Below are 27,293 nucleotides of genomic sequence, written 5' to 3' on the forward strand. Positions count from 1 at the left end.
TTCAAAAAATGTTATAAGAGGTGCCGAAAAAAATTGCTCATGTCATGATCAAAACCACTCGTTGTGTGAAATTGTGGGTACCCAAGAGTCACTGATACTGCCAGCGAAAATGGATTACTAGACCAATTTTCAAAATTTTGGGCCACATTCTGATCAAAATATTTTTTGGTTCTACTAGGGCCAATTCGCAAAACCGACATTATACTTAGATACATTTTATAACTTGGACTTGTTCAGACTTACTGATGAAAATGAATTTAAGTTTAAAGATAAAAAGTTAGACAGCTACAGAAATTCAGTAGCACTGAGATTTCTTCGTCGATTACCTATTATTTTTTACTTAGCAGTAGGCGTTTAAATTTTTAGTATGGGGGAAGAACGTTCCAAAATTGCGATTTGCTTTGATTTGGCCTTTTCCCCACACCAATTATTTGAATTGTCTCACTCTGGAATGATCGTTTTCATTACTAAAAGCACTACCTTGAGTAAACTGAGTGATTTGCTAAACTTTTTTACAAAAGGTATTGAAAAAAAAAGGTCATCAATATTTAAAATTGCCTTGTGACCTAAGATCTGCTTCCTGTTTGTTCTAGGATCATCAGGCATTTTCAGCACCTCTATTCTATACTAGCTAATTCTAATACGATAAAGAGGCAGAGAATTAGGAAACTCACCTTCCTTGGTCGATGACCAAAACATCTGTCCATCCATGCTGCACAAGGTGATAAGCGACTGAGTTAGCAACGACGCCTGATCCGCAGATCACAACTTGAGCTTGAGTAGGTAAAACAGAGCTACTCTGACGCACATGATCAGAGGCGAGAGATCCAAATTTACTTGATAACGAAGATGTTGTTGGTAAACCTACTGTCGGAGGCTTGGAGCACCCTTCCTTCACGGATCTTGTGGCAAGACATAGTTGCTGCAAAATATGACGTTTCGGTCGACTTGGACATTTTGATATTGAATGTCCAATCATCAATCAGAAAAAACTAAACAGAGAGGGTGAAAAAGAAGGCAAGAATAAAATATTATAACACTTGGGCAAGAATATCGCATAAGATACTTATGTGCTACTTGTAAACAGACGATGACACGATGAAACCAGTGAAAAAACTACACTAGCATGCATGCCACTTTCACTTGCATAATTTGATTTGACTGAAAAATTTTAATTTTCTCCACAATAAAATAGTGAAATAATATAACTTTAGTGGAGGTCGTGAGGAGAGAACATGCATTGTTTACATACATTCGGCCGTTCTTCATCCGTCCTGCGCGAAAAGACAGTTCTGAAACTTCTGCGCAGGAGGTCACCGGTGACGATTCGTCTTCGATCAATCACCTTTGTTTTGAATGTGACGGTGGCATGCTTTTTTGATAAAAAATTGGTCTTATCAGTTTCTTATCATGAAGTAGTTTAATTTTACCGCAATCGATCGTTTAATTTCTCTGTGCTGTAGTTCATTGAAGTAGTTTTTTCAGTGCCTCAAACGATCACCCTCTTACCTCTCAGTGATCGGGTTGCTCAGCAACGTGTTTCCTGTTGATTTCTGTGCCTCCTCAGTTTTCCTCCCTTCTGAACAACTTTCACTATGAAACGTCAATAAAACACGAAGTGTGCTTTTCTCAACGTAGCACCTGCACCAGCCTTTTTCTCCTGAATTTTTTCACATTAATATTTGTCATCTGCGTAGCTTTTCCTTTTTATCCCAGGACTGAAATGCTTCCACTTTCTAGGAGTGTTTTGCCGTTGTTGGAGAGAAAGTTCGCAGTAAGTTTTTTTATCATGTGCATTTACATTTAACTCTAGTTTGGACCTATTGTACACATGTTCTAATACTTAGTTGCCTTTTTTGTTGGTTAATTGATTGCAGCTGTCCTCCCCTTTTTTGACTTGCAGAATCACTCCGTACGAAAACAGCAAGCTACATAATATTACTTGCCTTGCTGAAGAGGGTGGCCCTAATTATGCGGAACAGCATATTGAAACCATGCTGGGTCCACACTATTCCAAGGAGGAATGAAAGAAGAAGAAAGCTCTAAAATTAAAATTTGAGTTTCAGGATGAAACTAAATCTATTAAATTAAATCTAATTTTAGAAATTTTTTTTTTTTTTATAGCTTAGTGAATCTGAACTTAACACTTTCGCACAGCGAACAAAACATTAAAACGCAGCTGTTGCTTCTCAATGATACCCAGAAGTAAAGCGTACTTGGGGGTATATTGTTGCTGCTGAGCATCTCCCCGAGCAAAATAAAGGAAACCCATAATGAGAAGGCTAAGCCGCCTAAAGAAGTCTGCTTAATAGATATCGACGGTGAAACTACCAAACCACGTATCTCGTTTGCGGTGTTTAAAAATCTACGCTCACATTTTATTTTTTTGAGGTAAACCAAATCAATATCACTCCTTGAAATTTTCACGTAATTTTCTCCGCACAAAGAGGAAAAATCACAGAAATTTTCAAGACTGGGTGTTAAGTAGTTTTTCATTTAAAAAAGAAAGTATGACAGGAAGTCTGCGACGTCGCAAACCGAGATACGTGGTTTGGTAGTTTCACCGTCGATATGTTACATATTTCTTTAAGACGACAACTTTTGGTATTGTTGGTGTCGATCTAATTCTTCACATTTTAGTTACCGGGCGGCTCTTTCTATCACAAATTTACCACTACCAAAGCCAAAGATAGAGAAGTCTTCCATGGTATGAAAGTATTGCCTCAGTGAGATTTTCTGCCTGTTCACAATGTACTTTCTGCTTATACAAGGTTTCGTGTTCTAGGAAATTACAAGTCTCAACGTTGCAAAAAGGAACTTATCATGGACTGGCCAAGAGTCTCTGAAAGAAGACGATCCAGAACTGTGGGCCTTAGTACAAGAAGAAAAACAGAGGCAATTAAAAGGACTAGAATTAATTGCATCGGAGGTATTAATTTGCATTTTTTCAATTTGAAGGAAATTAGATTTGAAATGGAAGAAATCTTGCCTTCTATTTTTTGCCTTATGGCAAACAGCATGTGGTATAAAAGTGTAAAAGTATGCCAAATTACAAGGGTGCAGAAACTTTTTGACCACATGACTGACAGGTCACAACCACTCTAGTGCAAAAATGGGACGGCTTTGAAAACAGGGAAGCTGGAGTTATATCGTAAACATTTCATGTTCTTTGCAATATTGAGTCAAAAATCTTGTTTTTATCGCCAAATCGCAGACAATTTTCCATTTAAAGCAACAAAAGAAAACCATCACTCTGAAATTTTTGAGGGAAAAGAGGATTTTATAATTGTAAGGACAAGAACTTCCTGCTTCCTCGAGCAAACAGCCCATTTTGCACTCATTTTACAGAGGGGCTGAAACAGTGTTATTAAATTTGGCTGATAATCAATGCTGAAGTATAACTTATATTTGTATCATATTTGATCAAGTCTTATTGTTAATCTTACAATGATGAAAGAAAATTCAAAGCATTGCATTCAAAATCCTTGGAAAGAATGTTATCCTAAATTTTTTTAAGATTCAAAAAGTGCTGTCAAAATGGAACCATAGTATCTGCCTCGGTTGATGAACAGGTTGAGTTGGCGCCAAATGTGGCAGAATTGTTGGATCAAGAAGATTATTTCCAAATTTACCTTGTTCCCACTTTAATATTTATGAGAATGAGGCCCTAGAGGTACTGGGGAAGGTGTAGAAAATTATTGCTCTGATAACTAATAGTCTAAAAGAGACTCCAATATCACAAGATTTTTAACAGTCTATGTACCTAGGTACTTAATTATTAAACTCTTTTTCTTAATATTAAAGTAGAAGACTTGTTTGAAAATTTTTAATTAAATGAGCATCCACCAGTCAAATTGCCAAAATTTTATTTTAGTTTTAAAATGAAAACTCATGTTAAATATGTAAAAAATGAGACTTAGATGAAAAAAACATTTACTTTTAAAATTTGAAATGTAGAGTCTACTTCAATGTCTTCATGAATCAGTATTGTATCTTAAGTAAAAGTGTACATTGTTATCATTGCTGATTAAGCATGTTTCTTTTCCTTATTTCAGAATTTTTGTAGTCGCTCTGCCCTAGAAGCTGTGGGATCTTGTTTAAATAATAAGTATTCTGAAGGTTACCCGGGGCAAAGGTATGCATGAGTTTTCTCTAAATTCTTTTCAAATTACTTTATCTCTTTGATAACCTTATTAAGTTTATCTGTTCACGGACCCCCAGCAGACTCAATTTTATCTACTCATTCATTATATAAGAACAACGTACAACTTTATTCAAGCCGTTGGCTAATCTAATCGCATCTAATGTAGACCCATGCCTCTTTAACTTTATTAGCATGATTATTTTATAGCAATAAGGTTTGTATGATGTATTTGAATGTCATATTTTGGATTTCTGCATTTGAATTTACTGTGCAGATAAGTACACAGTAGTCAAAAAAGAGAGAATTTTTTTGGGAAGTCATGGGTGAAAATAATTTTTACTATTTTTAGTGTATTTGCCGAAGAAAATACACTATTGCATTTTGCAAGCTTATGATCTCATGAATTAATCATTTTCAGGTATTATGGTGGAACTGAGGTTGTTGATAAAATAGAGCTTTTGTGCCAGAAAAGAGCCTTAGAAGCATTCCGGGTATCCCCTGACAAATGGGGCGTGAATGTACAGCCATATTCTGGGTCACCTGCAAATTTTGCTGCGTATACTGCCTTACTAAAACCACATGATCGTCTTATGGGGTTGGATTTGCCGCATGGTGGACAGTAAGTATTCCAATCTTTTTCACAGCCCATGGCCTTTTCGCTCAATGACAGCTACAAATTTTAGCCTCAGGAACTGAAAATCAATAATTCATCAAAACAAATTTTGCAACCTTAAATTGATTGATTGATTGATTGATTAAATTGAAAGCTGCTATTTGGTTTCTGGCGGTCTGGAAAACCTAGAAAGTCAGGAAATTTTTAGGAATAACCAGGGAATTTTGCAAGCAGCATTTAATGGAGGTCAGCTCACCGTTACTTTTGTTGTAAGTACCTCCAATCTGCCAGTTTTCTTTGAAAATATTAGTAAAGAGCTTTTGAGAAAAAGGTACTTTTGGACTGAGTTTAGTACAAAGGAATGGAGTATTTGCTTTGCTGTTAAGACAGAATCAGCTTAAAATGGCACTAAAGCCGCAAAAATAAAAACATTCAATAAAAAACCTGGGACATTTTGCAGTGTTACACCTGCACCTGCATTCTCAAAGGGTAAGAAAAAAGAAAGAAAAATTAAAAAGAAACACACCATGAAGCTCACCGCTGTTATTGTAAGACGAAGGTGTTATTTTAAGTCTCACAATAACAGCAGTGTGGCTCATAGTGTGTTTCTTTTTAATTTTCTTTCTTTTTTCATGCTGGTTGAAAACGTGGGTGTAACACCGTGAAACGTCTTGCTTCTTTTAATTTATGTTTTTATTTTTGCGGCTTTAGTCCCATTTTGAGTTGATTTTGTATCATCTTCGGGCCAATTAAGTTGTTTTTTATAACTTTTGCTGCTGAGATTGTACAACTTCATGTATCGTTTATCCAAGCTTGAAAGACCAGTTTTTATTTTTACTTTAAAAAATCACCAATTCAAACAGAAATTTATTCTGAAATTCTCATCCTGTTAAGTACATACTCAGTGTATCACACTATCTCAGCAACTTTGCAATGTCAATGATTTCTATCCATCTATGCGCAGTAGCGGTCAGTGTGCTGTTTAATCACCAATCAAAAGGACATTGACACCCGAACAATCATGAAATACTCCAAAGCTTGAATGGTGTATCATACAATTAGAAATTTTATCAAATCACTCCAATGCAAACATACAAGCTGACTCTTCTCGTTTCAGTTTAACTCATGGATTTATGTCTGATACAAAACGGGTTTCTGCCACATCAATTTACTTTGAGTCAATGCCTTATCGTCTCAATCCTGCAACCGGTGAAATAGATTACGATAAACTCCATCAAACTGCAGTCCTGTTTCGACCAAAGCTAATCATCGCTGGCGCTACTGCATACTCTAGATTACTGGATTATGCTAAATTCAGAGAGGTAAGCAATTTTACCCCTCAAGTGTATAGTTCTTTGCAATAGATGATAATGTGAGATTCTGGCATGTGACTTGAGATAAGTCCACTTGAAACCAGCCTCTCTCTCAAATTTATCACAACTTGAGAGTGATTCTCTTTGACAAGTGCAAAAGCGCTGTATTGTGCTATAAATTTTATCTTCAAGTGCTGAGCTCTGATTAACACTGCTGCCTAGGGAAAAACGACATATGAACATTAGAATGTTTTCTCTTCTTTGCACCGATAAAATATTTATTTCAAAGGCAAGTTATGAAAATTTTTCCATGACATTTTCTGGTGATTCAGATGAAATGGCAGATAAAATTCTTTGAAAAACTGCAGAAAAATGTTCACAAGTCTTTTTTCAAATCAGAATTTTATTTAAAGGAAATTAGGCAATGTCTGAAGGTACATTTGACATTCATCCTTAGCATGGACGAACAATTAAGAAGCTGTATTAGAATACAAAATCAAAGATGTGGGCGTGAATTTAATCAGTCACCCAGGTGATATCTTTGTTTGTTTATTGTTTTACTTAAGTCACTTGTTATTTGCAGAACATGTACCATGCTTACTTATGTAACTCTGTAGTAAACAAACAATTTTTTCAATAGACTTCTATAGGTAATATGGACATGTTTCTTCAACATTTTCCCCCTATTTTTTCCACAGATCTGTAATGACGTCAAAGCAGTGTTAATGGCTGATGTAGCGCACATTTCTGGACTCATAGCCGCTCAAGTGATTCCTACTCCATTTGATTATGCTGATATAGTCACAACAACGACACACAAAACTCTGAGAGGCCCTAGGTGTGATTTTATTCCCTTTTTAAATTAATTTTTTACAAACTATCCATATCTTTTTCTCAACAGAGCTCTCTATAAGCTATAAAGCTTTGATCAAAATAATTAATGAACCTCTGAAAAATGTTGGTTCATTCAATCACTTCCTGTAACTATTCGTTGTGTGATACCATCTTATCCTTAGAGTTTGACAAGCTACTCTTATATTGAAATCGATTTATAAGGCAGAGGATCAACAAGAATGATAATTCATGACATTTGTGAGGTTTAACAGAACCTTAATGAATCACTTAGAGAAATCTCCTTGAGAAATGCATACATCTAAACTAGAGAAGATTCTTTTGTTTACTTGCATGCTTTTAGTCATGGGCGGATGGGTTTTGCTGATCCAATCTTCGACATCCCTATCGTGAACATTCTACTAAAAATGTACAAATGGACACAGAATTTTTGTTAATAAAATCTTTTTTATACTTTCATCATTGGATACATGCTTCAACTGCTCATGAATTTTGTATAAGTCGCAAGGAAAATTCATTGCTACTTGAAAAAAGAGTGACACGATAAATTGAATTGAATTAAATTCAGGCAATCATTTATGGTTTCTGTCAGTATTTGAAATTAGGCTGAAGGCTCAAAAGCCATTTTGAGATGCAGTTTTTATTACTAAGAGCCAATTTCAACAATTTTTTTTTCAATTTTTACTTTATTCAACGCCCAGTCATTGGTCCAATCAGTTTTAAACTTCTCCTGACAAGTATTGCACGGTAAGTTTTTAAGGCAACAAAAGAGGAAAAAATCTGTGTTTGCTTGAATGACACTTCTTTAACACTAACGTCGACCGGACTGTGTCTTACTTTTGTAGAGTTGCTTTTGATGTAACAGTATTGCGATTTTGAGACTCAGGTTATAGATTACATTCTATTCTTTATTTCAACTCAATTTGTTGAAATCAGAAATACTAATTATCGTTTACATCTATTCTTTTTAGGTCAGGTATTATTTTCTACCGAAAAGGGGTTAAAGGAAAGAACAAAAAAACAGGGGAGGATATCTACTACGATTTTGAAGAAAAAATCAATGCAGCAGTATTCCCTTCGCTTCAAGGTGGTCCTCACAATCATGCCATTGGTGGTGTGGCCAATGCCTTGAAACAGGTCAGGCAGGTTTTTTTTTGTACATCTTTTCAATCAAGAGTCCAGTGATCAGTGGGTTTAATAAATTGTGCTTAAAAAGCTTCCAGTTCTAGCTAGAACTGGAAGCCTCTGCGAGTTTTACACTTTCTTTAAAATTGTGTGATTTGGTCAGTGTGGATTTACATGAGAGCGCTTGCAGATGTGCGTTTAAGGGTGGACATTAATTTTTTTTGTCAGATATTTCATTTTTGCAATACAGTAGCACAAATAATGGATATCATCATTATAGATAGCTGTAAAAATCCATGAATAGAATATGATGAAAATGAGTGAACCTTGAGGGATTTACGATTGTTGCATCATATTTTGCCTAGAGCATGGGATAATACAAAGAATTATACACAGAGTACCAATAAATTTGGTGTCTCTTAATTCCTAGAGTTCGATTTTTTTTTAAATGTTGTTCCTCACTGCCACCTAATCATGATGAACTACTTATTAAAATTAAACTTTTTGTGTGTCAATCTCAAGAAAAGCAGGGCTGAAAAGGGAATGTTTTAGTATTTCATTTAAAAAATGCTGAATTTGAATTGTTTACATCTAGTTCATTTCCTCATGCTTTGACTTGCAGGCTATGTCAAAATCATTCCAAGAATATCAACAGCAAGTCTTAAAGAATTCCAAAGCCATGGCTCAGGCGCTCATAGAACGTGGTTATCATCTAATGTCAGGAGGAACTGACAACCATCAAGTCTTAGCTAACATAATGAAAAGCAGAGGTGTTGACGGGGCCAGAGTGGAAGAAATCTGCAACAGGGTCCACATAACAGTTAACAAGAATGCCTGTTTAGGTGATAAGTCAGCACTGATACCCAGTGGCTTGAGATTAGGTAAGAAACACTCCTCCTCTATTTACCAGCGGGCATGGTCAGACACCTCCCGTTAGAATGTATGCTCTATCATCAAATTTTTTGGAGAATTGAATGAACGAATTCAAAATTTCCCTTTTCAACTCATAAGAAAGTGATAGTAGTTTTTGGATTTCTAAATACAAATTTTGTGCTCTCTACAAAACTGAAGCTTCTTGAATCAATTTGGGCACTGAACTTATTTTAACAGGTCTTATGATGAGTTTTTGAGTCTTCCTAGTGTACTAAATTAAAGAGGGTTTTTGGAAGAAGGACTCTTAAAACATGGGCTAATTCGTTTCTCTAATCTGTGTTACCCTGACAAACAGGTAGCAATGATCATACCTACCTGCCATTTGTCCAGATATCTGCCAGAGAAATGAGCACACCAAGACTATAATGGGCCCTCCTTTCAAAACCTTCTTCAATTCTTCTTTTTCATTTTATGTATTTACACACCAGTAGTAGGTACTAGTTTATAAAGTAATTTTTACATTAGAAGTAAAAAACCTATTTTGTATGAGAAAATTATTTAAATATAAATAGATAAAAAGTATTGTTCTTTACACATTTAAGCTATTTTGAATGAGAAGAGTGGGTAATTTTTAAACTTAATTTCAAGTTTTAAAGGAAAAATATACTCGCTCTATGAAATTGTAACAGTTCGAGGTGTTCAAAACTATTATGAGCTATTTTTTCCCGCCAATATAAATTTTTGAAAAAGTCTCAGGCAGGGTTTCTTATAGTTCTTTAAGTTTTTTTTTTTTTTTTTTTTTTAAAAAATAGGTATCTCATCTTTAGTGTTTGAATTTCTTCTTCTCTCATAAGAACAAGATTCAACAGGCTAAGACCAGCAGCCTGATTGTTGAAATTTATGTCGGCTTGACAAGAATCGAAATTCGATATATTACACGGCGCATAAAGGGTTTTGCCTTGTCTTATCTTGCCAACATAGCCAGTTAAAGTTTCATGAATGAGGCTGCAGCCTTTGAGCATGGCTTTTTCTTGTGTCTTTTTACTCATGTCAGATGGTTCAACATACTTTGTTTTAAAATCAACTAAAACATTTTGTTCATTTTTTTTCTTTTTCAATTCCAGGAGCTGCAGCTTTGACCTCCAGGCATTTCAAAGAATCAAATTTTGTTGATGTCGTAGCGTTCCTTGATCGAGCTATAAGTATAGCTGCTGATGCTAAAGGCAAATCTGGTAATGATTAAAAATTATTGTTAATTGAGGTTTTGCCAGATAAGATTTTGGTCAAATGCTCATGCAGTACAACCTATTTTGGCGATCATTTTTATCAAAAAAATAAGAATAAATCAGTAATTAGAGCCTCAAGCCTTCCATGCAGTTAGAAAGCTTTAAACTATTACAGCAACTGATCAGGAAGCAATCTCTAAGAATCTCTGGTCTTGACGAAAGGTGAAAAATGAAAGAATGGAAGTCTAGACAGGATTCGAAATCAAGAACAATGATACCTGTTTCTTTATGGCAATTTTTTAGCCCATAGTCGTCAGCCAAAGGCGTCAGAATCATGAATCTATCCCTGGATCTCTTATTCAGTGTTTGTGTTACACATAAATCTTTTATCAGGAGTGCAAATTTTCCATCAAACTTTAGGAGTTAACTTTCGCCCAAACTCTCCTATTTATGTCTAATTTCTTGTCTCTATTCTAGGTTCAAAATTAAAGGATTTCAAAGAATTCATTAAGAATGATAAAGACACACTAGAAAAAATGCAGCAGCTGAAAAAAGAAGTAGAGGAATACGCTGAAAACTTTCCAATGCCTGGATTCGAAGATCGCTAACTTATCGTCTAAAATTCATGGTACATTTTTTTTTTATTTTAAAAAAATTAGTCCTAAATATTGGACTATTTTTTAATGTAAAGTGAAACATGTCATAAAGAGATTTTTATTTTTGAAAAATTCCTTCAAAATATCTATAGCTGATTTCGAAGAAAATTCTTCTGTTTTGATTGAAAATCCATAAGAACTTTTTTTTTACTCGAACCGAAGATTTTGAAGTATGCTGCATGCTTAGTTTATGATGAGATTTTGATATGTAACTGTAACACCGGTGATTTTTTTTTGGACATAACAATATTTGATTCTCATGTGTGACGTGAGTCCTCCTAATAGACATCACACACTGTATTACCAGGGACGTATACATCAACTTCATTCTACCTTTCGGTTTTATGATCAATAACAGAAGAATCCCAAATTCGGCTATGAAATAATTTGAAAAAATATCCATGCAACCGTATTATTTATTATTTTCTTATGAAAAAAGAAAAACTTGAAAGTAATTGTTTTCCATCTCTGTTGTTAAACATAAAGAGATTAATTTTCAAGTATAAAAACAGTACCAAAAAGTTTCTTAGAAACAAAGCTAAATGAAGAAAGAGTGAACCAAAAATAATCATTGAAGAAATTACAATCTATTGTTGTAAATCTGTCTTTATACTGAAAAAATTACCAAAATTCCATTTTTAATATAGTGTGAAATACAGTAAAAGAGGTGCCTCTTTTGCTGTCAACTGTCATGACTGAAAAATTCTTGAGATAGTATAAGGAAATTGTGCCATCAACCTAATTTAATATGAAATTTAATAATATTAATATATGGAGTTAAACTCCATCGGTATTTTTCCAGTGCTCTTAATTTAAGTTGTAAAACCTTTGTCAGCTTGTTAAGTTATTGAAAACTTAAGTGAATTTACAGTATTTTTTAAAAGTCGAAAATTTTGTAACAATTTTTTAAAATTTGATTTAGAAATGAATAAGGATACTCAGATTGCTACTGTATCTTTAATTTTGAAAAATGATGTACCTATTGTCTTCATTCAAGAAATCAAAATTAAAATAAATACTCCGCTGGCTAGTTCTGACTTCTTTATCTCCTGGAAAATATTAATGCTGAACATAAATTCTTTACTTTGTAGGTGTGCTAAATTTTTGATTGTCTAATTACTTAATATTGTAATGTAATGTGTCTCTATTGGTATGGAAAGTAATCATGATTTGCCAGTGATTGCAGAAAATGATATTGATGGCAAAAGTGGAACACTACGTTTCTCCATTGCGATGTTTTAAAACTTTCACTCCTATTTTATTTTTTGTAAGAGAAAAAAATCCATTTTTTTATAATGAAATCTAAACAGAATATTCTGCTAACAGAGAGAAAGAAGAAAAAAAAAGTAGTACCCAAGAAATTACGCTGACTAGTTTTTCAAGGAAAACATAAGGTATGATAGAAAGTCTGCAACGTTGCCAAGGAAGATACATAGTCTTCCAATTTGGCCATCGATACAATGCATATGCCCTGATACTTTTGGCAAAAAACTTAAAATGTTTGTATTTTGTACTGAAGCTTGCGTCTCTTGATTGTTAGTGATTGAAGCTAAAGGGGAAGGGAGGTGGAAAAACTTTAAAATTTCTTTACAAGCGGATGTATGTGCTCGGAAGAGGAAGTGAAAAACGTTAGAGGATATCTAATTAAAACCCTTCAAATTTGATTACATGTACCTAATTTTTACCAATACTCCAGCTAACTCCGAATGTATTTACAGAAGAGAGAGTTTTAAACGTTGTTATACTTTCCTATTATTATCTTAGTAGTTCAAAAATGGGTGAAAATAATGGAATTCTCAGAAAAAAAAATCATAGTTTTTATGCAAACAGGCAACTCTTGGCAACTGCAATTTTGATTCACTTACTCTTCAGATACCACCTCGTTATATTACTCCTGCTTTATGCTCCCTCATAAAAGTTTAAAAATGAGAATAAATGATTTATCTGTCCGAAAAAAAATCATGGCACATGGCTCGTGATCAAAACATGTTTGGTTGGTAGATACGTTTATTTGGTACTTTTAACAATTGAGCCATTAACACCTTAGAGGAGAGATCAAAATATAGTACAGAATTTAAACATTTAAAAAGTAGGGGTCACAAAAGGTAGTATGTACCTACGAAATCAAAAGATAGGACAAGGAAAGAATACATTAAATTTGGAGATTAATTCGTTTGAAAAAGAGAGGGATTTCACGAAAATACTTTGAAAAGATGGTATGGAGATCAGAAAGTGGAGGGAAAATTTTGGATCTCCTCTGATTAAAATATGTATATCCAAATATATCCTCCAATCGACATAATATGTTCTCTTTAACGCTGATGTCTCCTGATGGACACATAACTCTTGATCGTCTGGAGTCTCCTGATGAACACATGTTTCAGATCGACACATCAATAGCCGAAGTGCGAAACCACGTATCTCCTTTGCGATGACGTTGCAGGCGCTCGGGTCCCGCTCGCTCGGCGCGGCGCTCAGTGGATCGAGCCAAATAGAGAGGTCGGACATGGAATTTTTGACTAAGACTGCAAACTTTTATGTTTATATCGCCCACATTTTAACCTTTAAGGAGAGCTTCTTGAAGAAAATATCACGAGAAAACCAATGGAACCACTGCTAGAACTGCAAAGTTTTGTATAAACGGAGTTATAAGCGTTTGAATTTTCCAAATTTTGTCCGACCTCTCTTATTGACTAGATCCACTGTGCGGCGCATGGAGATGCCGTAAATGCTTTCTGCTGGTAATTCAAACGTATTCAGAAATTAATACTACCTGTCAATTGCAAACATCATTTTTGAATAAGAAGAAAAAAATAGGTTGTACGATTTGAAGACAAGTCAGTTCCCCTGTTTCAGATAAGTTTATCAGTTTCATCAGTCTTGCACCAACTGCGGTGATGATGTCTCCATAAATAGCTGGAAAATAATTTTGGTTCAATTCAATAGAAAATTTAAATGTAAAATTTTAAAAAAATCCCCTGCAAGAAAATTGAACGGAAAAGTAAGTTCTTTTGTTTTCAGCACAACCGATTCAGATAAGATGCAGATCCGGTATTTTTACGAGATCGCGACTTTGCTGAAATCAAAACCATCCCCTCCGAGCACCCCTCCCCCCCTCCTTGAAACTCGGATAACCCAAAAGTCACTACTTCTGAATTTTAAAACCTCTTGAGCAACTAAATCTCTTAATTTAATGTATATTCTTGGACTTGGGCGTAATTTAGCTACTGATCGTCTTATCAAATTAACTATAACTATTTCTTTAATGACAATTTTGCGTTCAAGTCTGTGTTTATACTTTTTCTATCGGAAACGACTCGGAAGGCTCGAAGGCCTTTCAGTCATTTGCATTGGTATCGTGCCGTGTTTGTGACTTGCAAGTTGACAACAATGTTTTTTCCCTTTTAAATATATATAAACTATCGATTTCAGGTCAGGCAAACTTCCTCAGAAAGTATCGATTGTTTTACCTACATACCATAGAGTACAATAGAGTCGCTAAGTACTGGATCGCCGATGAAGTCACTTTTCGAGGCTGTTTTGTCCAGTTCTCCGGAGACTAGTGTGCGGCGACTAGCGATGACGCATACGCAGAGACTCGCGCTCAGCGCTCCCCACTCCCCGACAGTCCCGACTCGGCTCCGTTCGTCGGCTAGACACACACTGAACCAGCTAAAAAAATCCCCTGCAAGAAAATTGAACGGAAAAGTAAGTTCTTTTGTTTTCAGCACAACCGATTCAGATAAGATGCAGATCCGGTATTTTTACGAGATCGCGACTTTGCTGAAATCAAAACCATCCCCTCCGAGCACCCCTCCCCCCCTCCTTGAAACTCGGATAACCCAAAAGTCACTACTTCTGAATTTTAAAACCTCTTGAGCAACTAAATCTCTTAATTTAATGTATATTCTTGGACTTGGGCGTAATTTAGCTACTGATCGTCTTATCAAATTAACTATAACTATTTCTTTAATGACAATTTTGCGTTCAAGTCTGTGTTTATACTTTTTCTATCGGAAACGACTCGGAAGGCTCGAAGGCCTTTCAGTCATTTGCATTGGTATCGTGCCGTGTTTGTGACTTGCAAGTTGACAACAATGTTTTTTCCCTTTTAAATATATATAAACTATCGATTTCAGGTCAGGCAAACTTCCTCAGAAAGTATCGATTGTTTTACATACATTTATAAATGAACGAGAATGAGCGTTGCCAACTTTCAAGAATTGCCGCTGGTTTGGTTGCTATCGCGACCCGCTTTAATTCGAGAGCATAAAGCTATCTCATTATTGAAATTCCATGCTTGGAAAAGTTATCGGAGCAAACCCGCCCTCACAATCGGGACAGGCAGGTAGGTAGTTAAAATAAAATCTCCGAGGATTATCGAAACATCAACTTTATACGACGGCAAAAGTAATTTTTAGGGCTCTTCAAAAATGCCCCGTCTGATTAAATTCCTGTAATTTCGTGCGTATATTAAATTGCACGGTTATTAATATTTTTGATGAATTTGCATGACGCGCGGTGTGGAAATATTCTTTTGTGTGGAGCCGATCAAATATCAATGGACCAGCGTCACTGTGCTACCAAACTGTCTTGTTCCCGAAGAAGACAGGCTCTCATTGTTGTCAGCGTTTAGTCGCTGAATCGCTGAATCATGTTCGTACCTACGCATGAAAAAAGGGTCGCATCGATTTTCTAGCGACATTAATTAAATGTAACACAAACACTTTCAGTCATATCATATCGTGACCAATGTCGGTAAAATATCACACTGTCGGGCTGATTATTGAAACTGATAGACAAAGCTATAGGCAAAGAAGACATGGGGAGGGGGGAGTATGTTCGTTTTCGTCAGAGGGTACCGATACCGAAGTACTTACCTCTGAATAAGTGTGAACCATCGACAATAGGCATAGAAATTCCCACTATGTACTTATGCCATGGGCTAATTGAAAAATCAAGCTAGCTGCGAAAATGCATGTCATCCTCAGTGTAGGAACGAGCTCTCCTATTTGTTTGAATGATTGATTTTAATTTTAGCGAAGATGCCGTAAAGAGGCATTTTCGAGAGTGCCTACGCATTTTTAAAAATGCCTAATCATTTTGCAAGAAGCCTAGTCTGATATCCAAAAATGATATTCAGTTAAAATCTATATGCCTATAGACATTCTGCAAAATTCCTCGTGTGAAGAAGTCGTGTGCCGTGCCGGCCGCGGTCTCGCGAACACTGAAAAATCTCGAGCGCCTTCAATTCTATCTGTAGGCAACATGGACATCCATTGAACACGAATAGTTGCATCAATGCGTTTGCCATGATGATCTACTTACTTGGTGTCAACCGCGACCGGTGCACAGTGAGTCTCGTAATTTAGAGAGGTTGGACATGAAATTTTTTACTAAAACTGCAAATTTCGATGTTTAATTCGTCACAATTTAAATATTAAGAGGCCATGCAGAAAATTTCACGAGGAATCCAACGAAACCCTTTCAGAACCTTAAAGTTTTGTATAAACGACTTATGAGCTTTTAAAGTTTCCAAATTTTGTCCGACCTCTCCCATTGACTCGATCCACTGTGCGGTGCTGCGCGGTTACCGCCTTCTTCGATGTTCTCCGATGCTCGGTGAATTTCGAAGAGCCTCTGTTTTTTTACTACTTTGAAGATTAGAAAGAGATTTTTTCTTCAGTCTACTCCTCCCTTTGCGTCGACCAAGGCAGATTCTGCCCATTTCCTACGATGTTGAAGAGTTCTCCCCTGAAAATATCCCAGTTTTTTATTTCTCTTTGAAGTAAAATGAGAGTTAATTGATCAATGCTACTGGTGATATAACTGATATTCCTACATTAAGCTATTTCCGAACGAATATGCAACAAAAACTTGAATCAAAGGACGGAATTAGCCTAATTACCATTGGCGGATCCAGAAAATTGGCAACATTGTCTTTTTTCCATTTAAACCTATGGAAATGTATCGATTCTTGGAGGGTCCAGGTGCTCCGCCAAGAATCGATTATTTAGCATGTGTTCAAATGGAAGAAATCCAATGTTGCCAAATTGCTGGATCCGCCTCTGCTAATTACATCAGACGTTGCCTAATTTTCTCTGGTGTTTTACTTTTTAAACAGAAAACTAAACAACACCAAAACTTGAAATATGAGTACATTCTTCATAATCTAGGGTAAATTTACGAGAGATTAAAGTCATCGAGCAGTTGAGTCCTCTGTTGAAAAAATGAAATAGAAGAGAAAATCAGGCAACGCGTGAAATGCAGTTAGGTTGATTCCGTCCATTTATAAACATTTTTCAAACGCATGGGTGTTATATCATTGGCGTAATAAGATTTGAGACATTCCCTTCAATTTCTATTTAAAATTACAGGAAATGAAACGTGCGCGATTGGCTGCCCGCGGCGCGAGAGGACAGGGGCTGGGAAGGAAAAGAGGAAGGGGGGGGGGGAGAGTCGAGATAATAACAAAAAGAGCCCGACTCAATAGGAATCGGTTAGCGGTTTTTTCCGCGGGACCGGCCAAGCTCCGAATGAAAAAGAGGGAAAAATCAATGGATTTTCTCTCCGCAACCCGTTGGAGTGCCGTCAGAAGCAGGGATCGAATTAAAATTAGAAAGCTGAAATATGATACCCATGCGGTTACATCGTATGACCGTTGCCCGTTACCGTTCTGTCTAACGCACCAACAGGTGCTGTCTCACTTCGATAAATCTGATTCCTCCCTCTTTCTCTCTCTCCCACCCTCCTCCTCTCTACATGTTTTTTTCTCTCGGAACGGGTCGGCAAGTGACTTTCATTTTTATATGAGAAACGCGTCACGAAAGAGAAGGGGAGGGGGAGAGACAGAAATAGAAAAAAATACTATACGATTCTACGTCACAACGACCTTGATCGACAAGCACCGTTTAAATGGGGGTAAATCGATAGGGTAAGAATATTGAACATCAATGCGTAAGTTTTTTCCATTGTTGTTGGGAAAATTCTCAAGGTTGATGGCATCATTTTTGAGGGGCTTGGAAGACTAGTGGGAAAAGGGCAGTTTTGGGGAAAATTGAGATATTAATGATTCCAACTGAACTAGTTTTAAAATATAGCTGTGAAAAATTCACCACTTAAGTCCAATTTTTAAGCATTAAAATGTAAGTTACCTATAACTTTCTTGCCGCCATAAGCCTCCATGTAATTTTGAAATTTTAAACATGTATTCTTGGAGTAACAAACACTTCCTTATCTCACTCACCTCCAAGTCCCTCATTTGAGGTGCTCGTTGACGATGTCGTTAGAAATCTCTATTGATGACGCCATTGGAGCCAGCTCCGCTGAGCAATTTAAATCTATCTTCCCATCTAATACACGTGTGCGCTTCAGTAGCAACTCTGTTTATACCTGCATTCCCTAAAAATCATAACCTCATATTTTAATTTTTTTTTTTTTTTCTTTTCTTTTTCTATGAGAGAAAAAACCTCATTTTGAATTACATTTCTCTTATACTTCTGCAGATATAATGATAACTTGTTTGATAAATGCTAGACATTCTATAATGAAAAAATTGAGTAGATAGGTGGTTTTTACTGAGCATAGTATTAAGGGAGGTTCTCACGGACATGGATTTTGTACGAGAAATAATTAATTATTTTCCTCGTAAAAGCGAGAGGTCATCATTCTGAATTTTACGGAGACAAGCAGGGCAGATTTTCACCTCAGAGCCTCAGACGCGCACGCTTTAAGAGGCGCACTAAATTTTTATCACTTTCCAGATTAAGACGAGTTTGCTGAGGGTACATACGCCTGCACTGCCGTGATATGAAAGAACGTCGTATGAACATTCAAATGTTGCCAGATTTCCTTCCATGGAAGATTCCGTCGGAGACAACTTACCAATATTTTCACTCGAAGGTTCCGCAGATACTAGGTTCAATCGTGAATAAAACTCCGGAAAATTGATGGAAAAAAATCAAGAAAGGAAGAGTATCGACAAGAGACGTTCTGAGGACCACCCTAGCATGCATCCCCTCAACTTTACGATATTTTGCTCATCGAAGGTCTATCTTTCACGGAATGCATTATGATTTGATCATTTCTGGTCTCTTTTCAGGTCTCGTAAAGGATCAGACACATACATGAGTCTGAAGGCCGATTTTGTCGAAAAATGCAAATTTTCCCCCGCATTTTTTTCCAAAATTGACCTTCAGATTCATGTTTTAGGCCAGCGTAAGACCTAAAAGAGACCAAAAATGGACGTATTTCTACAAACGGAACTAAGCGCCAATTTGAGTTTCCTCTTGAGAATTTATAATCCCGGATAGCGCGCCCTGTCAAACGGACCTAAGCGCCATGGAAAAGCATTGCGAGTATAGGACGGAATAAGCCGGAGGCCCGATTCCGCCGCCAATCCAAGCCCCCTCTACCTTCCTCACCCTATGGCGCTTAGGTCCGTTTGATAGAAATACGTCTAAATGATCAAATCATGATATATTTGTAAAATGCAGACCTTCAATCAGCAAATGCAAGTTGAGGAAAGTCAAGATGTACCCAAAAACGACCCTAATCGATACCCCTCCCTTCTAAAAAAAATCTTATTTTATCTAAATGAAATTGGCAACGTGGAGGTTCACACGGCGGGCTTTGTTCCTTAGATTGGGAGTGTACAGGCTCATAAGTGCGAGTGACGTCACGGAGTGACGCTGTTTTAAGTCGTTGATAAATTTGTATTTTGTCCGATAACCGTCGGAGGTGGGGAACCTCGCTGGCGGGTAAACTTAATTAAGACGTTCCGCGCGCGTTAATAGTTTCGAGACTGTGGCGCGGTGCCGCGGCGGGGGCCCTAATTAAGTTTGAGGATAGTTCCAATTAAATATCGAGGGTAATTTACCCCGCGTAAGCGTCAGGGTGCGGGTCTCTGCGTTGGTAAAACTGCGCGTAAATGTGCGCGTAACGACGGAATCCACGGTGATATCACATGGGAAGAACAGCGAGATATCGAATTTTTGGCAATCCGTTGCGCCCCAGAGGCGTACCAACACTTGTACAGGGTGAAATTTTTTTTGTTTAGTTTCGTAAGGCCCTGTCCACACGAGCGTGGTTCGAGGAACTTATTCGACGAACTGCTCAGTTCCCGGAACTTGTTTCATGAAAGGAGGTATGCTGTCCACACGAGTTCGTCTCCCGAACTGGAACCGGAACTTCAATAAAATAAAACTATACAATTATTGCAAAATAATAGATTATTACGGCCGCCAAAATAACAAAAATAAATGTCAAGGCATGTAAAGGACGTAAAACACAAAAACAAACAAATTCACATCTAAAGAAACATATGTAGAAGCTCGGAGTACGGGGGAAGTTCCGGGTTTAGGAGGAATAAGTTTTCAGCTTAGCTAAAACTTGTTCCGGGAACAAGTTTCTCGAATTAAGTTCCGCGAACCGCGCTCGTGTGGACGAGGCCTAATGTTTTCATTATGTATTGGGTTGAAAAGCTTGATACAATTATTCTAACTCCTGCGTAGCTAAAATTGCATAATCTTTTAGTTGAAGGAGACCTGGCTGTACGAACTTTTTGTCGTGGAGCGGAGCCAGATTCACAGGGAAACATCGTCGAGGATGTCTTAGGGGCATTAAAAAATTCCTTCAAGAGAATTTGTGGGTTTACCCCAGCTCTAGAGAGGAGTTCCGAAGATTTTCATGGCCTCGAAGCTTCCACCAGAAAATTGTGTAAAATTGAGTCGTCGCAGGATTAATTTTGAGCTGTTCTTGCTGAATTGATCGAATTAAAATTTCAAAGGTGATAGAAATATTTCTACTTAGATAGCCAAAGTGCAAAACCTCGTATCTCAATTTCGAGGTTTCAAAATCTCCACTCCTATTTTATTTTTTTAAACAAGCTGACTGAACAGCTTAAAATTTAGACAGCATATTCCACTAGAGTCCGTTTCAGATAACTTTCCCCTTTTCGCTGTATGCGTGCGGTGAGGAATTCCCTATCCCCTGCATACATCAAGAGAGCAAAGTTATCTGCGACAGGTTCTAACAGAGAATTTTTAAAACAGATTACAGTGACGAGTTTTCCAAAGGAAAAATAAAGTATGACAGGAAGTCTACGACGTCCCACACGGAAATACGTGGCTTCGCATTCTGGCCATCGATTTAGCAAAATCTCCTACATTTCTTCGGAGGGGCTTAGTACGTTTCTGGGTTAGGCCAGTCTCCTCCCCCCCCCCCCCCCCACTTTCCCGGCACCATACTAATTTCGTCCTTGCCTATTTAGAGAAGAATGATAAAACTCTCAATTCTAGTTTTCAAGAGTCGGATGCGTATGCTGGTATACTATCTAGGGAGAGTAGTACTGCCTAGGAGTAGGCTGGAAGCAGTGCTTCCATCTTATTCCTATGACGATTCATTTAAGTAAACTTTTAGTTTAGACTGCTCCTGGTTTCAAAAGGGACGGCGGCGTTTCGGCGAGAACTAATATGCCATTATACCGAAGAGAGCAGTTAAAGTCAAATTTTCGAAATCGAGTTTCCTTCGAAATTCGTCAAATCTCTTGTAGAAAAAATCGCTGAATAGCTTTAACAGAAAAATTCATCTTAATGGGCCTGTTGCAAACTTTTGCTAGAGCAAAACTAAGAGTTGTTTCCTGCAGATAATGCCTCAAAAATCACGATGAGCGCATCGGCAAAGTCTGAAATGTACTCATAACTTCACAATCTGCGTAAGATTTTTGTGGTTTTTTGAGCTTCTCGCTTCGAAAACGATACTACGGTACAGGTGAACATTTTGTTAGAGGAGTCGTTCCATTGGCGGCAATACTCATCATGGCCGACGCCAGTCCGCCAAAACACGTGTGATGGACGAGATAACACCTAAACAGGATTTAAACCACATAACAATCGTTGTGTTTAACGTTCATCCGCTCAAATTAAGAGGCTTGGTTCTTGATTTAAGCAAAAATCTGATTGAACCTGCAAGAGTGTTTTTTCTTGTTGATGTTTTTAAGAGTCTGGACTCAAGATCCAGTGTGTTTTTTTCCAGTGAAAGTTATAAAAGATGTGTCCCACACTTATTTAGATAAATTATTTAAAATCCGTAGGTTCTATGAAAGCCAACCATGCAAATTGGCATTAAAATACACTTATTTAGATTGCCAAAGTGCAAAACCACGTATCTCAATTTCGATGTTTCAAAATCTCCACTCCTATATTATTTTCCGAAAGAAATAAGCTAAGAAGCTTAAGAAGACGGCATATTCCGGCAGAGCCCGTTTCAAATAACTTTACCCTTTTCGCTGTAGGTATGCGTGGAATGAAGAATCCCCTATCTCGTGCATACGGCAAAAGAGGCAAAATTATCAGAAACAGACTCTACCAGAGAAGTTTTAAGAAAATTACAGTGACAAGTTTTCCAAAGGGAAAATATTGGGGAAAATTTATGTGAGTGAAATAAAAACGATCGAATTTTAATCATCCACACAATTTCTAAGAGTCTTTTGGATGATTAGTGGCAATTTGACAAAGAACGGAGGCTCCTTTCAATAAAATTTTCCGCTCAGACGCTTCTGAGCCCGTTTTCTCAAAACTTCATTTTTGCACTTACTGCTCACCTCGCTATCACGCTGGAGTACTGCTTCCATCTTTCCTATGAAGTTTCATTTTAAGTAGGCACTTAGTTTAGACTGCTCCCGGTTTCGAAAGGGACGGCGTTTCGGCGAGGACGAATTATCAACCTGCGCCCACACGAAAGCCCGCCATGGAGAATCATCAATAGGAATTAAAGAAGACTCGATGAGGCGACTGAGTTGGCCTGATAGCCGTTCTTAGCCGCAGGAAAAGTGCCGAAAGTGTGTAAAATACAAGAGCTAATTTGCGAAACTTTTTCTCGGCCCGCGTATCAGATTTAAATAAGAATACGTTTTAATTAAAGCCACAAGCTTATCACGTTGCACCAGACCCTTGGCAAGCTCCCTCGATTTATTGTATCGTGTTCGGTGCTCGGTGGGTCGTCGCCGTTGACAGAGTTGCTCAGCGTTGCCGGATAGTGCTGACAAATCCCCATTTAAATCTGTGTAATGCATCCAAATTCAATATTCTGTTAGTTTTTTCGGTTTTACGAGAATCAGGATTCGTATAAATATGTAATAATTGTTTTAAAATGTTACCGTTCCTGTTTCCTGATCTCCTGGTTTTCTATTTTTCTTTGATTAGACAATGGCCAGTTCGGGACAATTTTTCATCCTCAGGCCCTTTTTGATCACTCTTGTGTGAAATCTGTGCGAAGCATCCAAATTCAATATTTTGATAGTTGTTTCATTTTTACGAGTATCAGGATTAATATTTAAGATTTTTTGTAAAAAGTTACCTTTTCTGTTTCCTCACCTCCTGGTTTTCTACTTTTCTATGATTAGACGATGGCCATTTCGGGAAAATTTCCCATCTTCAGGTCCTTCTCGATCACTCCTTGAGTTCCATGCACTTGAGTTCCATTCCTGGTTTCTGCCGCAATGAGCTTCGTCTGGTGATGAAACCGATTTAAAACGAAAATAAAATGACAAATTACGCACTATATATACCTTAGTCGCGGGTGGGTAATCACGATCGACGACTCACTACCCCAAGAAACAGAAAAGGTAACACATCCAAATTTAATTTCAAAATCTGGCAACATTGGAGTAACTAGATTGCCAGATCGTCGCGCTAAAAAACCAACATTTTACCATATCGAACTTACTGGGCAAATTTTTGCTGTCGAATATGACAAGGTTTCTGAATTAGACAAATTTTTGTTCCAAGAAACTATCTTCAAATCAATTACATCGAAAGAAACTATGAAACACCGAAGTTCGTCATATCCCCCACGAAAGAATATACAGAGTGATCCAGACCACCCGTCCACTATCTTTTTCTCTGAAAATATTTTCATTCGATTTTTTGGGGTCGATTTACCAAATGAAAGTTTTGGTCCCGAAGCTCAATTTTCCGCCGTTTTCGAGAAAAAGATAGTGAACGGGTGGTCTGGATCACCCTGTATATAAATATACTATAAATGGAAGGCGCTTGGAGTTATATACCCTCCAAGATTTGACATATGTGTATGTATATTTCATTTACATACTTTCTGAATTTTAATAAAGTAAGCAAATATATCACGCGAAATTTCACGATTTTGTTTTCCATGAAATTTTGCCGCCCTAATCTGGGAACTTGGCACAGGACAGGAAGAGCCTCCAAAGATCCAAGACAGCTTCGATAGATCGGGCTACATTTGCACTCGAGAACAGACCAGATACCTCGATGTCTCGAATCGAATATCCCTCATTAGTTGCAGCGGGGGGGTCGTAGACACGGCGTTGGTGAGGCCCAAGGGGGCGGGGGGGGGGGGGCTGAGGGGTTGGCCAGGATTTTTCAAGGCAGTGTGCTGAGCATGGGATTTTGCTCGAGTAGCTGTTCGGCACTTGAGCCGCGTTTAAGCACTGTCGACTGAAATTACGCTCACATAAACATATTTTGTGCACGGCAGTCAAGCCGACGCGACGCGCCACTCCTCGGCGTCTTCACCCCGGAAAGGTCGGCGTCGCGACGCTTCACCATTGCCTGCGCCTCTTCGTCCTTCCTCTAGTTCACCGTCAATGAACTCAGCGGGCCGATTATTGAAATTGATAGGCAAAGCGATAGACGAAGAAGAGACGCAGGAAAATATAGAGTCATCCTATTACTTGAAACGGGTGGTTGTGATGCACTGTGACAGACTAATTATTGAGAAAAATGATGGACCAGTGGCGAGCCGTGAATGATCGATTTTCGATACTTCCCCATTTGAAGTTATGGTAAAGAATCGATTATCTAGGGGTTCGTTGCGAAAACCCTCTTTATAGATCCATTTCCATAGGTTTAAATGGTCTACATTTTGCAATTAAGAACTATAATTTCTAGCTCAGTTTAGAAACAACGTATGCATTCTAAGTTTCCTTATGCACAAACGTGTTTTTACAGATAAGCCAGAAATTATAGTTCCGAATTGCAAAATGTAGTCCAAATGGCAGATCAATCGATATCTCTCAAAGCACGCCATGCAACCATGATGAACTAACTATATGTATAGGGTCCTCGTGGGTTGCCTAGTTAGTCTCCTACTTGTGTCCTTTGTGCATTGCAACCATGATCATTTTCCCTTTAACTTCTTTGTCTATCGCTCTATCAATCAATTTAAAAATTCAGCCCACTAGTCTAACTTTTTATCTGAGAAGGCAATAAGAGCAAAACTGTGATATTTAAAAAATAGGCTTGGTAGAAAGGCCGAGCGGAAAATTTCATACAGTAACTCTTCCATTTTTAAAATTGTTTAATAAGAATCGTCCAAAAGCATGGTTGCCATATTGGTTCACCAATAGGATCGCTCTTAAGTTAAGTACGCTTAAATTAAGCGCACCATATCAGGAAAGAGGATAATTTTACGGATATTAGACGGAATTTTTATATAATTTTTGTTAAGTTGTTCATTTTATCCGATGATGAAATTTTACCGCGTTTGCCTAATCAGCGAAGACAAGAGGGAAAATGCAGCGATCTTATCGGTTGAAGCGGGTTATTGTCATCGTCTATTACTCACCTCCTTTATCCATTGCGAGCACGCGCATCCATCATCCCCATTTTCTTCTTGTCTTCTTCGTTCATAGCTTTGTCTATCCATGCAAATACTCATTTTGCAGGAGACAATTGGATAGTAATCAACACGGAACCTCTAAAACAATTTCTATGCAAGTTTGAGAATTTGAGCATACACATTGAACATAGAAAGTTGCTGTTTCGACAGATCTTATTGTTTTTACCTAATCCACAGGAATCAAGCATCCAAACACGATCCTCTGACTAGCGCAACTGACCCATTGTGTGCAAATAAAATAAATCGAAAGGAACTATGTACACACACTGAAAAAAAAAATTCTCGGCGTTTTTACCAAGGTCCGTTGGTACCTTTACCATCTCATTTTTTTTTACCAATTGTTGGTAATTTTACCAAGACAGACTGGTAAGTTTACCTAAAAACCGGTATTTTTACTGTTTTTTTTTCAAGTAAGAATGCCACTTTTATTGGTAAGCAATTCCCGGGTAACTTTTCCATTTTATCTCGGTAATTCTACCACAGTCGATAAAAAATATTGGCGTTTTTACCAAGGCCCAGTAAAATTACCGAGAAAGCTCGATAATTTTACCAAGATTTCTCGGTAAAATTACCGATTCCATAAATGGTAATTTTACCCAAAAAAAACCGAGATCAAATAGAACCCTGAATTCTTGGCAGTCTTACCCTTTTCTTAGTAAATACACCGATCTTTTTTTTCCAGTGCAGGATTTGCGTGGCTCATAGTTCCCTTTGATTTAATTAATTTTTCATAATTCCTTTTAGCAAAATACGTCCGATTTTTGTGTCATGATCTCTCGGGTTACGGTTTGATCCGGGGGGAAAAAAGAAGTTGAAAATTTTCCAAGTCACTGGCCTCGCTCGGAGGCTGAGAGTGATCTGAGCCGGGAAACAGAGCTCGGTCCCGGGGTCTTGGCTCTCGCTTCAAGTTGGAGTTTATTCACCGCATAGCACCTTTAATCACCTAATTTCAAGCACTCCACTCCGTTCGGTGAACTCGTCATTCTCCCTTTGATTTTTTCCCCCGCCCCCGCTCCACCCTCGCTCCATCTCAAGTGCGAAATGAGTTCGTGACCTATCTGCATGTGACTGTACTTACAGTCTGAATCCTTGCCTTCTCGTTCGTTGCCAATATAATCGCACCGCTTCGATTCTTCCTCTCCTGTCTTTCTCTTTTTCACTGTTTCTTCTATCTCCTTTTCTCTCGCACTCGTCCTCCTCCGCAGGACCCAGAAGCAGGTCAAGATCGGTTCTTGAAATCAATGCAAGATTGTCGAATCGGTCATGTTGAGAGGAGATACCGTACGATCTCTCTCAGATTTGGATTACATTTTGCAAGAAGCAAGAGAAAAAAACGAGGGTAGGTGGCCCGAACCGTAAGTAATAAGGTGGCATAATAGTGCTGGGTTCACACTGATTTGTGGGGAAAACAAGGCCGAAAAATTCAAACATTTTTCAATTAGAGTAAAAAAAAGAGCTCATTAGTTTCATTAGAGCTCAAAATTTTTTGATTCAAATTGAGAATTTGTTGAACTTTTCGGCCTTGTTTTTCCCGCAAAATAGGGTGGACTCAGCACTGTTTCATTACCTTGTTTTGCACCAAGGAAATACTGGTTTTTTATATTAATTTTAGACATAATTTATGTGCTATTAGTTTCCTTATGCAGACAAGTGCACTGAAAAAAACAACGGTTGTGGAAGCTGTGCAGAGTGCATATACGGGCTATATAGACATACCGTCCGTTCCGGGCTCAGAGGCCGAAAGTTCTGGGTGTAAAAATTGTACCAACGAATGCTCCAGGTTTAGAGGCCGAAGCAAGGAGTGCTACACCCGGAAGTTTAAGCATCTGATCT

The 27,293-nt window shown here is 37.6% G+C and overlaps 2 protein-coding genes and 1 long non-coding RNA gene across 5 annotated transcripts in view; 2 read left to right on the forward strand and 1 right to left on the reverse strand.

Moving 5' to 3' along the window:
- The window catches only part of LOC109039506 (pyruvate dehydrogenase phosphatase regulatory subunit, mitochondrial), a 30,617-nt gene extending 29,368 nt beyond the window's left edge, over positions 1-1,249 (reverse strand). For all 3 annotated transcript variants that reach the window (XM_019055004.2, XM_019055003.2, XM_019055002.2), the window contains exon 1: positions 675-1,249. In XM_019055004.2, coding sequence (XP_018910549.2) covers positions 675-979 — 305 coding nt within the window. In that variant the 5' untranslated portion in view covers positions 980-1,249. The remainder of the gene's footprint in view (positions 1-674) is intronic.
- Positions 1-27,293, forward strand: part of LOC140224119 (uncharacterized) — a 643,754-nt gene that overhangs the window by 272,599 nt on the left and 343,862 nt on the right. The window lies entirely within an intron of this gene.
- On the forward strand, positions 1,420-11,832 carry LOC109039511 (serine hydroxymethyltransferase, mitochondrial). Its single transcript, XM_019055011.2, has 10 exons — positions 1,420-1,774; positions 2,786-2,929; positions 4,056-4,135; positions 4,563-4,763; positions 5,875-6,079; positions 6,769-6,908; positions 7,894-8,059; positions 8,670-8,928; positions 10,045-10,152; positions 10,624-11,832. Exons 1-10 carry the CDS (start codon positions 1,724-1,726, stop codon positions 10,752-10,754), a joined length of 1,485 nt encoding a protein of 494 aa, XP_018910556.1. The 5' UTR covers positions 1,420-1,723; the 3' UTR covers positions 10,755-11,832.

This window comes from Bemisia tabaci, chromosome 2 (genome assembly GCF_918797505.1).
Source record: "Bemisia tabaci chromosome 2, PGI_BMITA_v3".
Taxonomy (NCBI): domain Eukaryota; kingdom Metazoa; phylum Arthropoda; class Insecta; order Hemiptera; family Aleyrodidae; genus Bemisia; species Bemisia tabaci.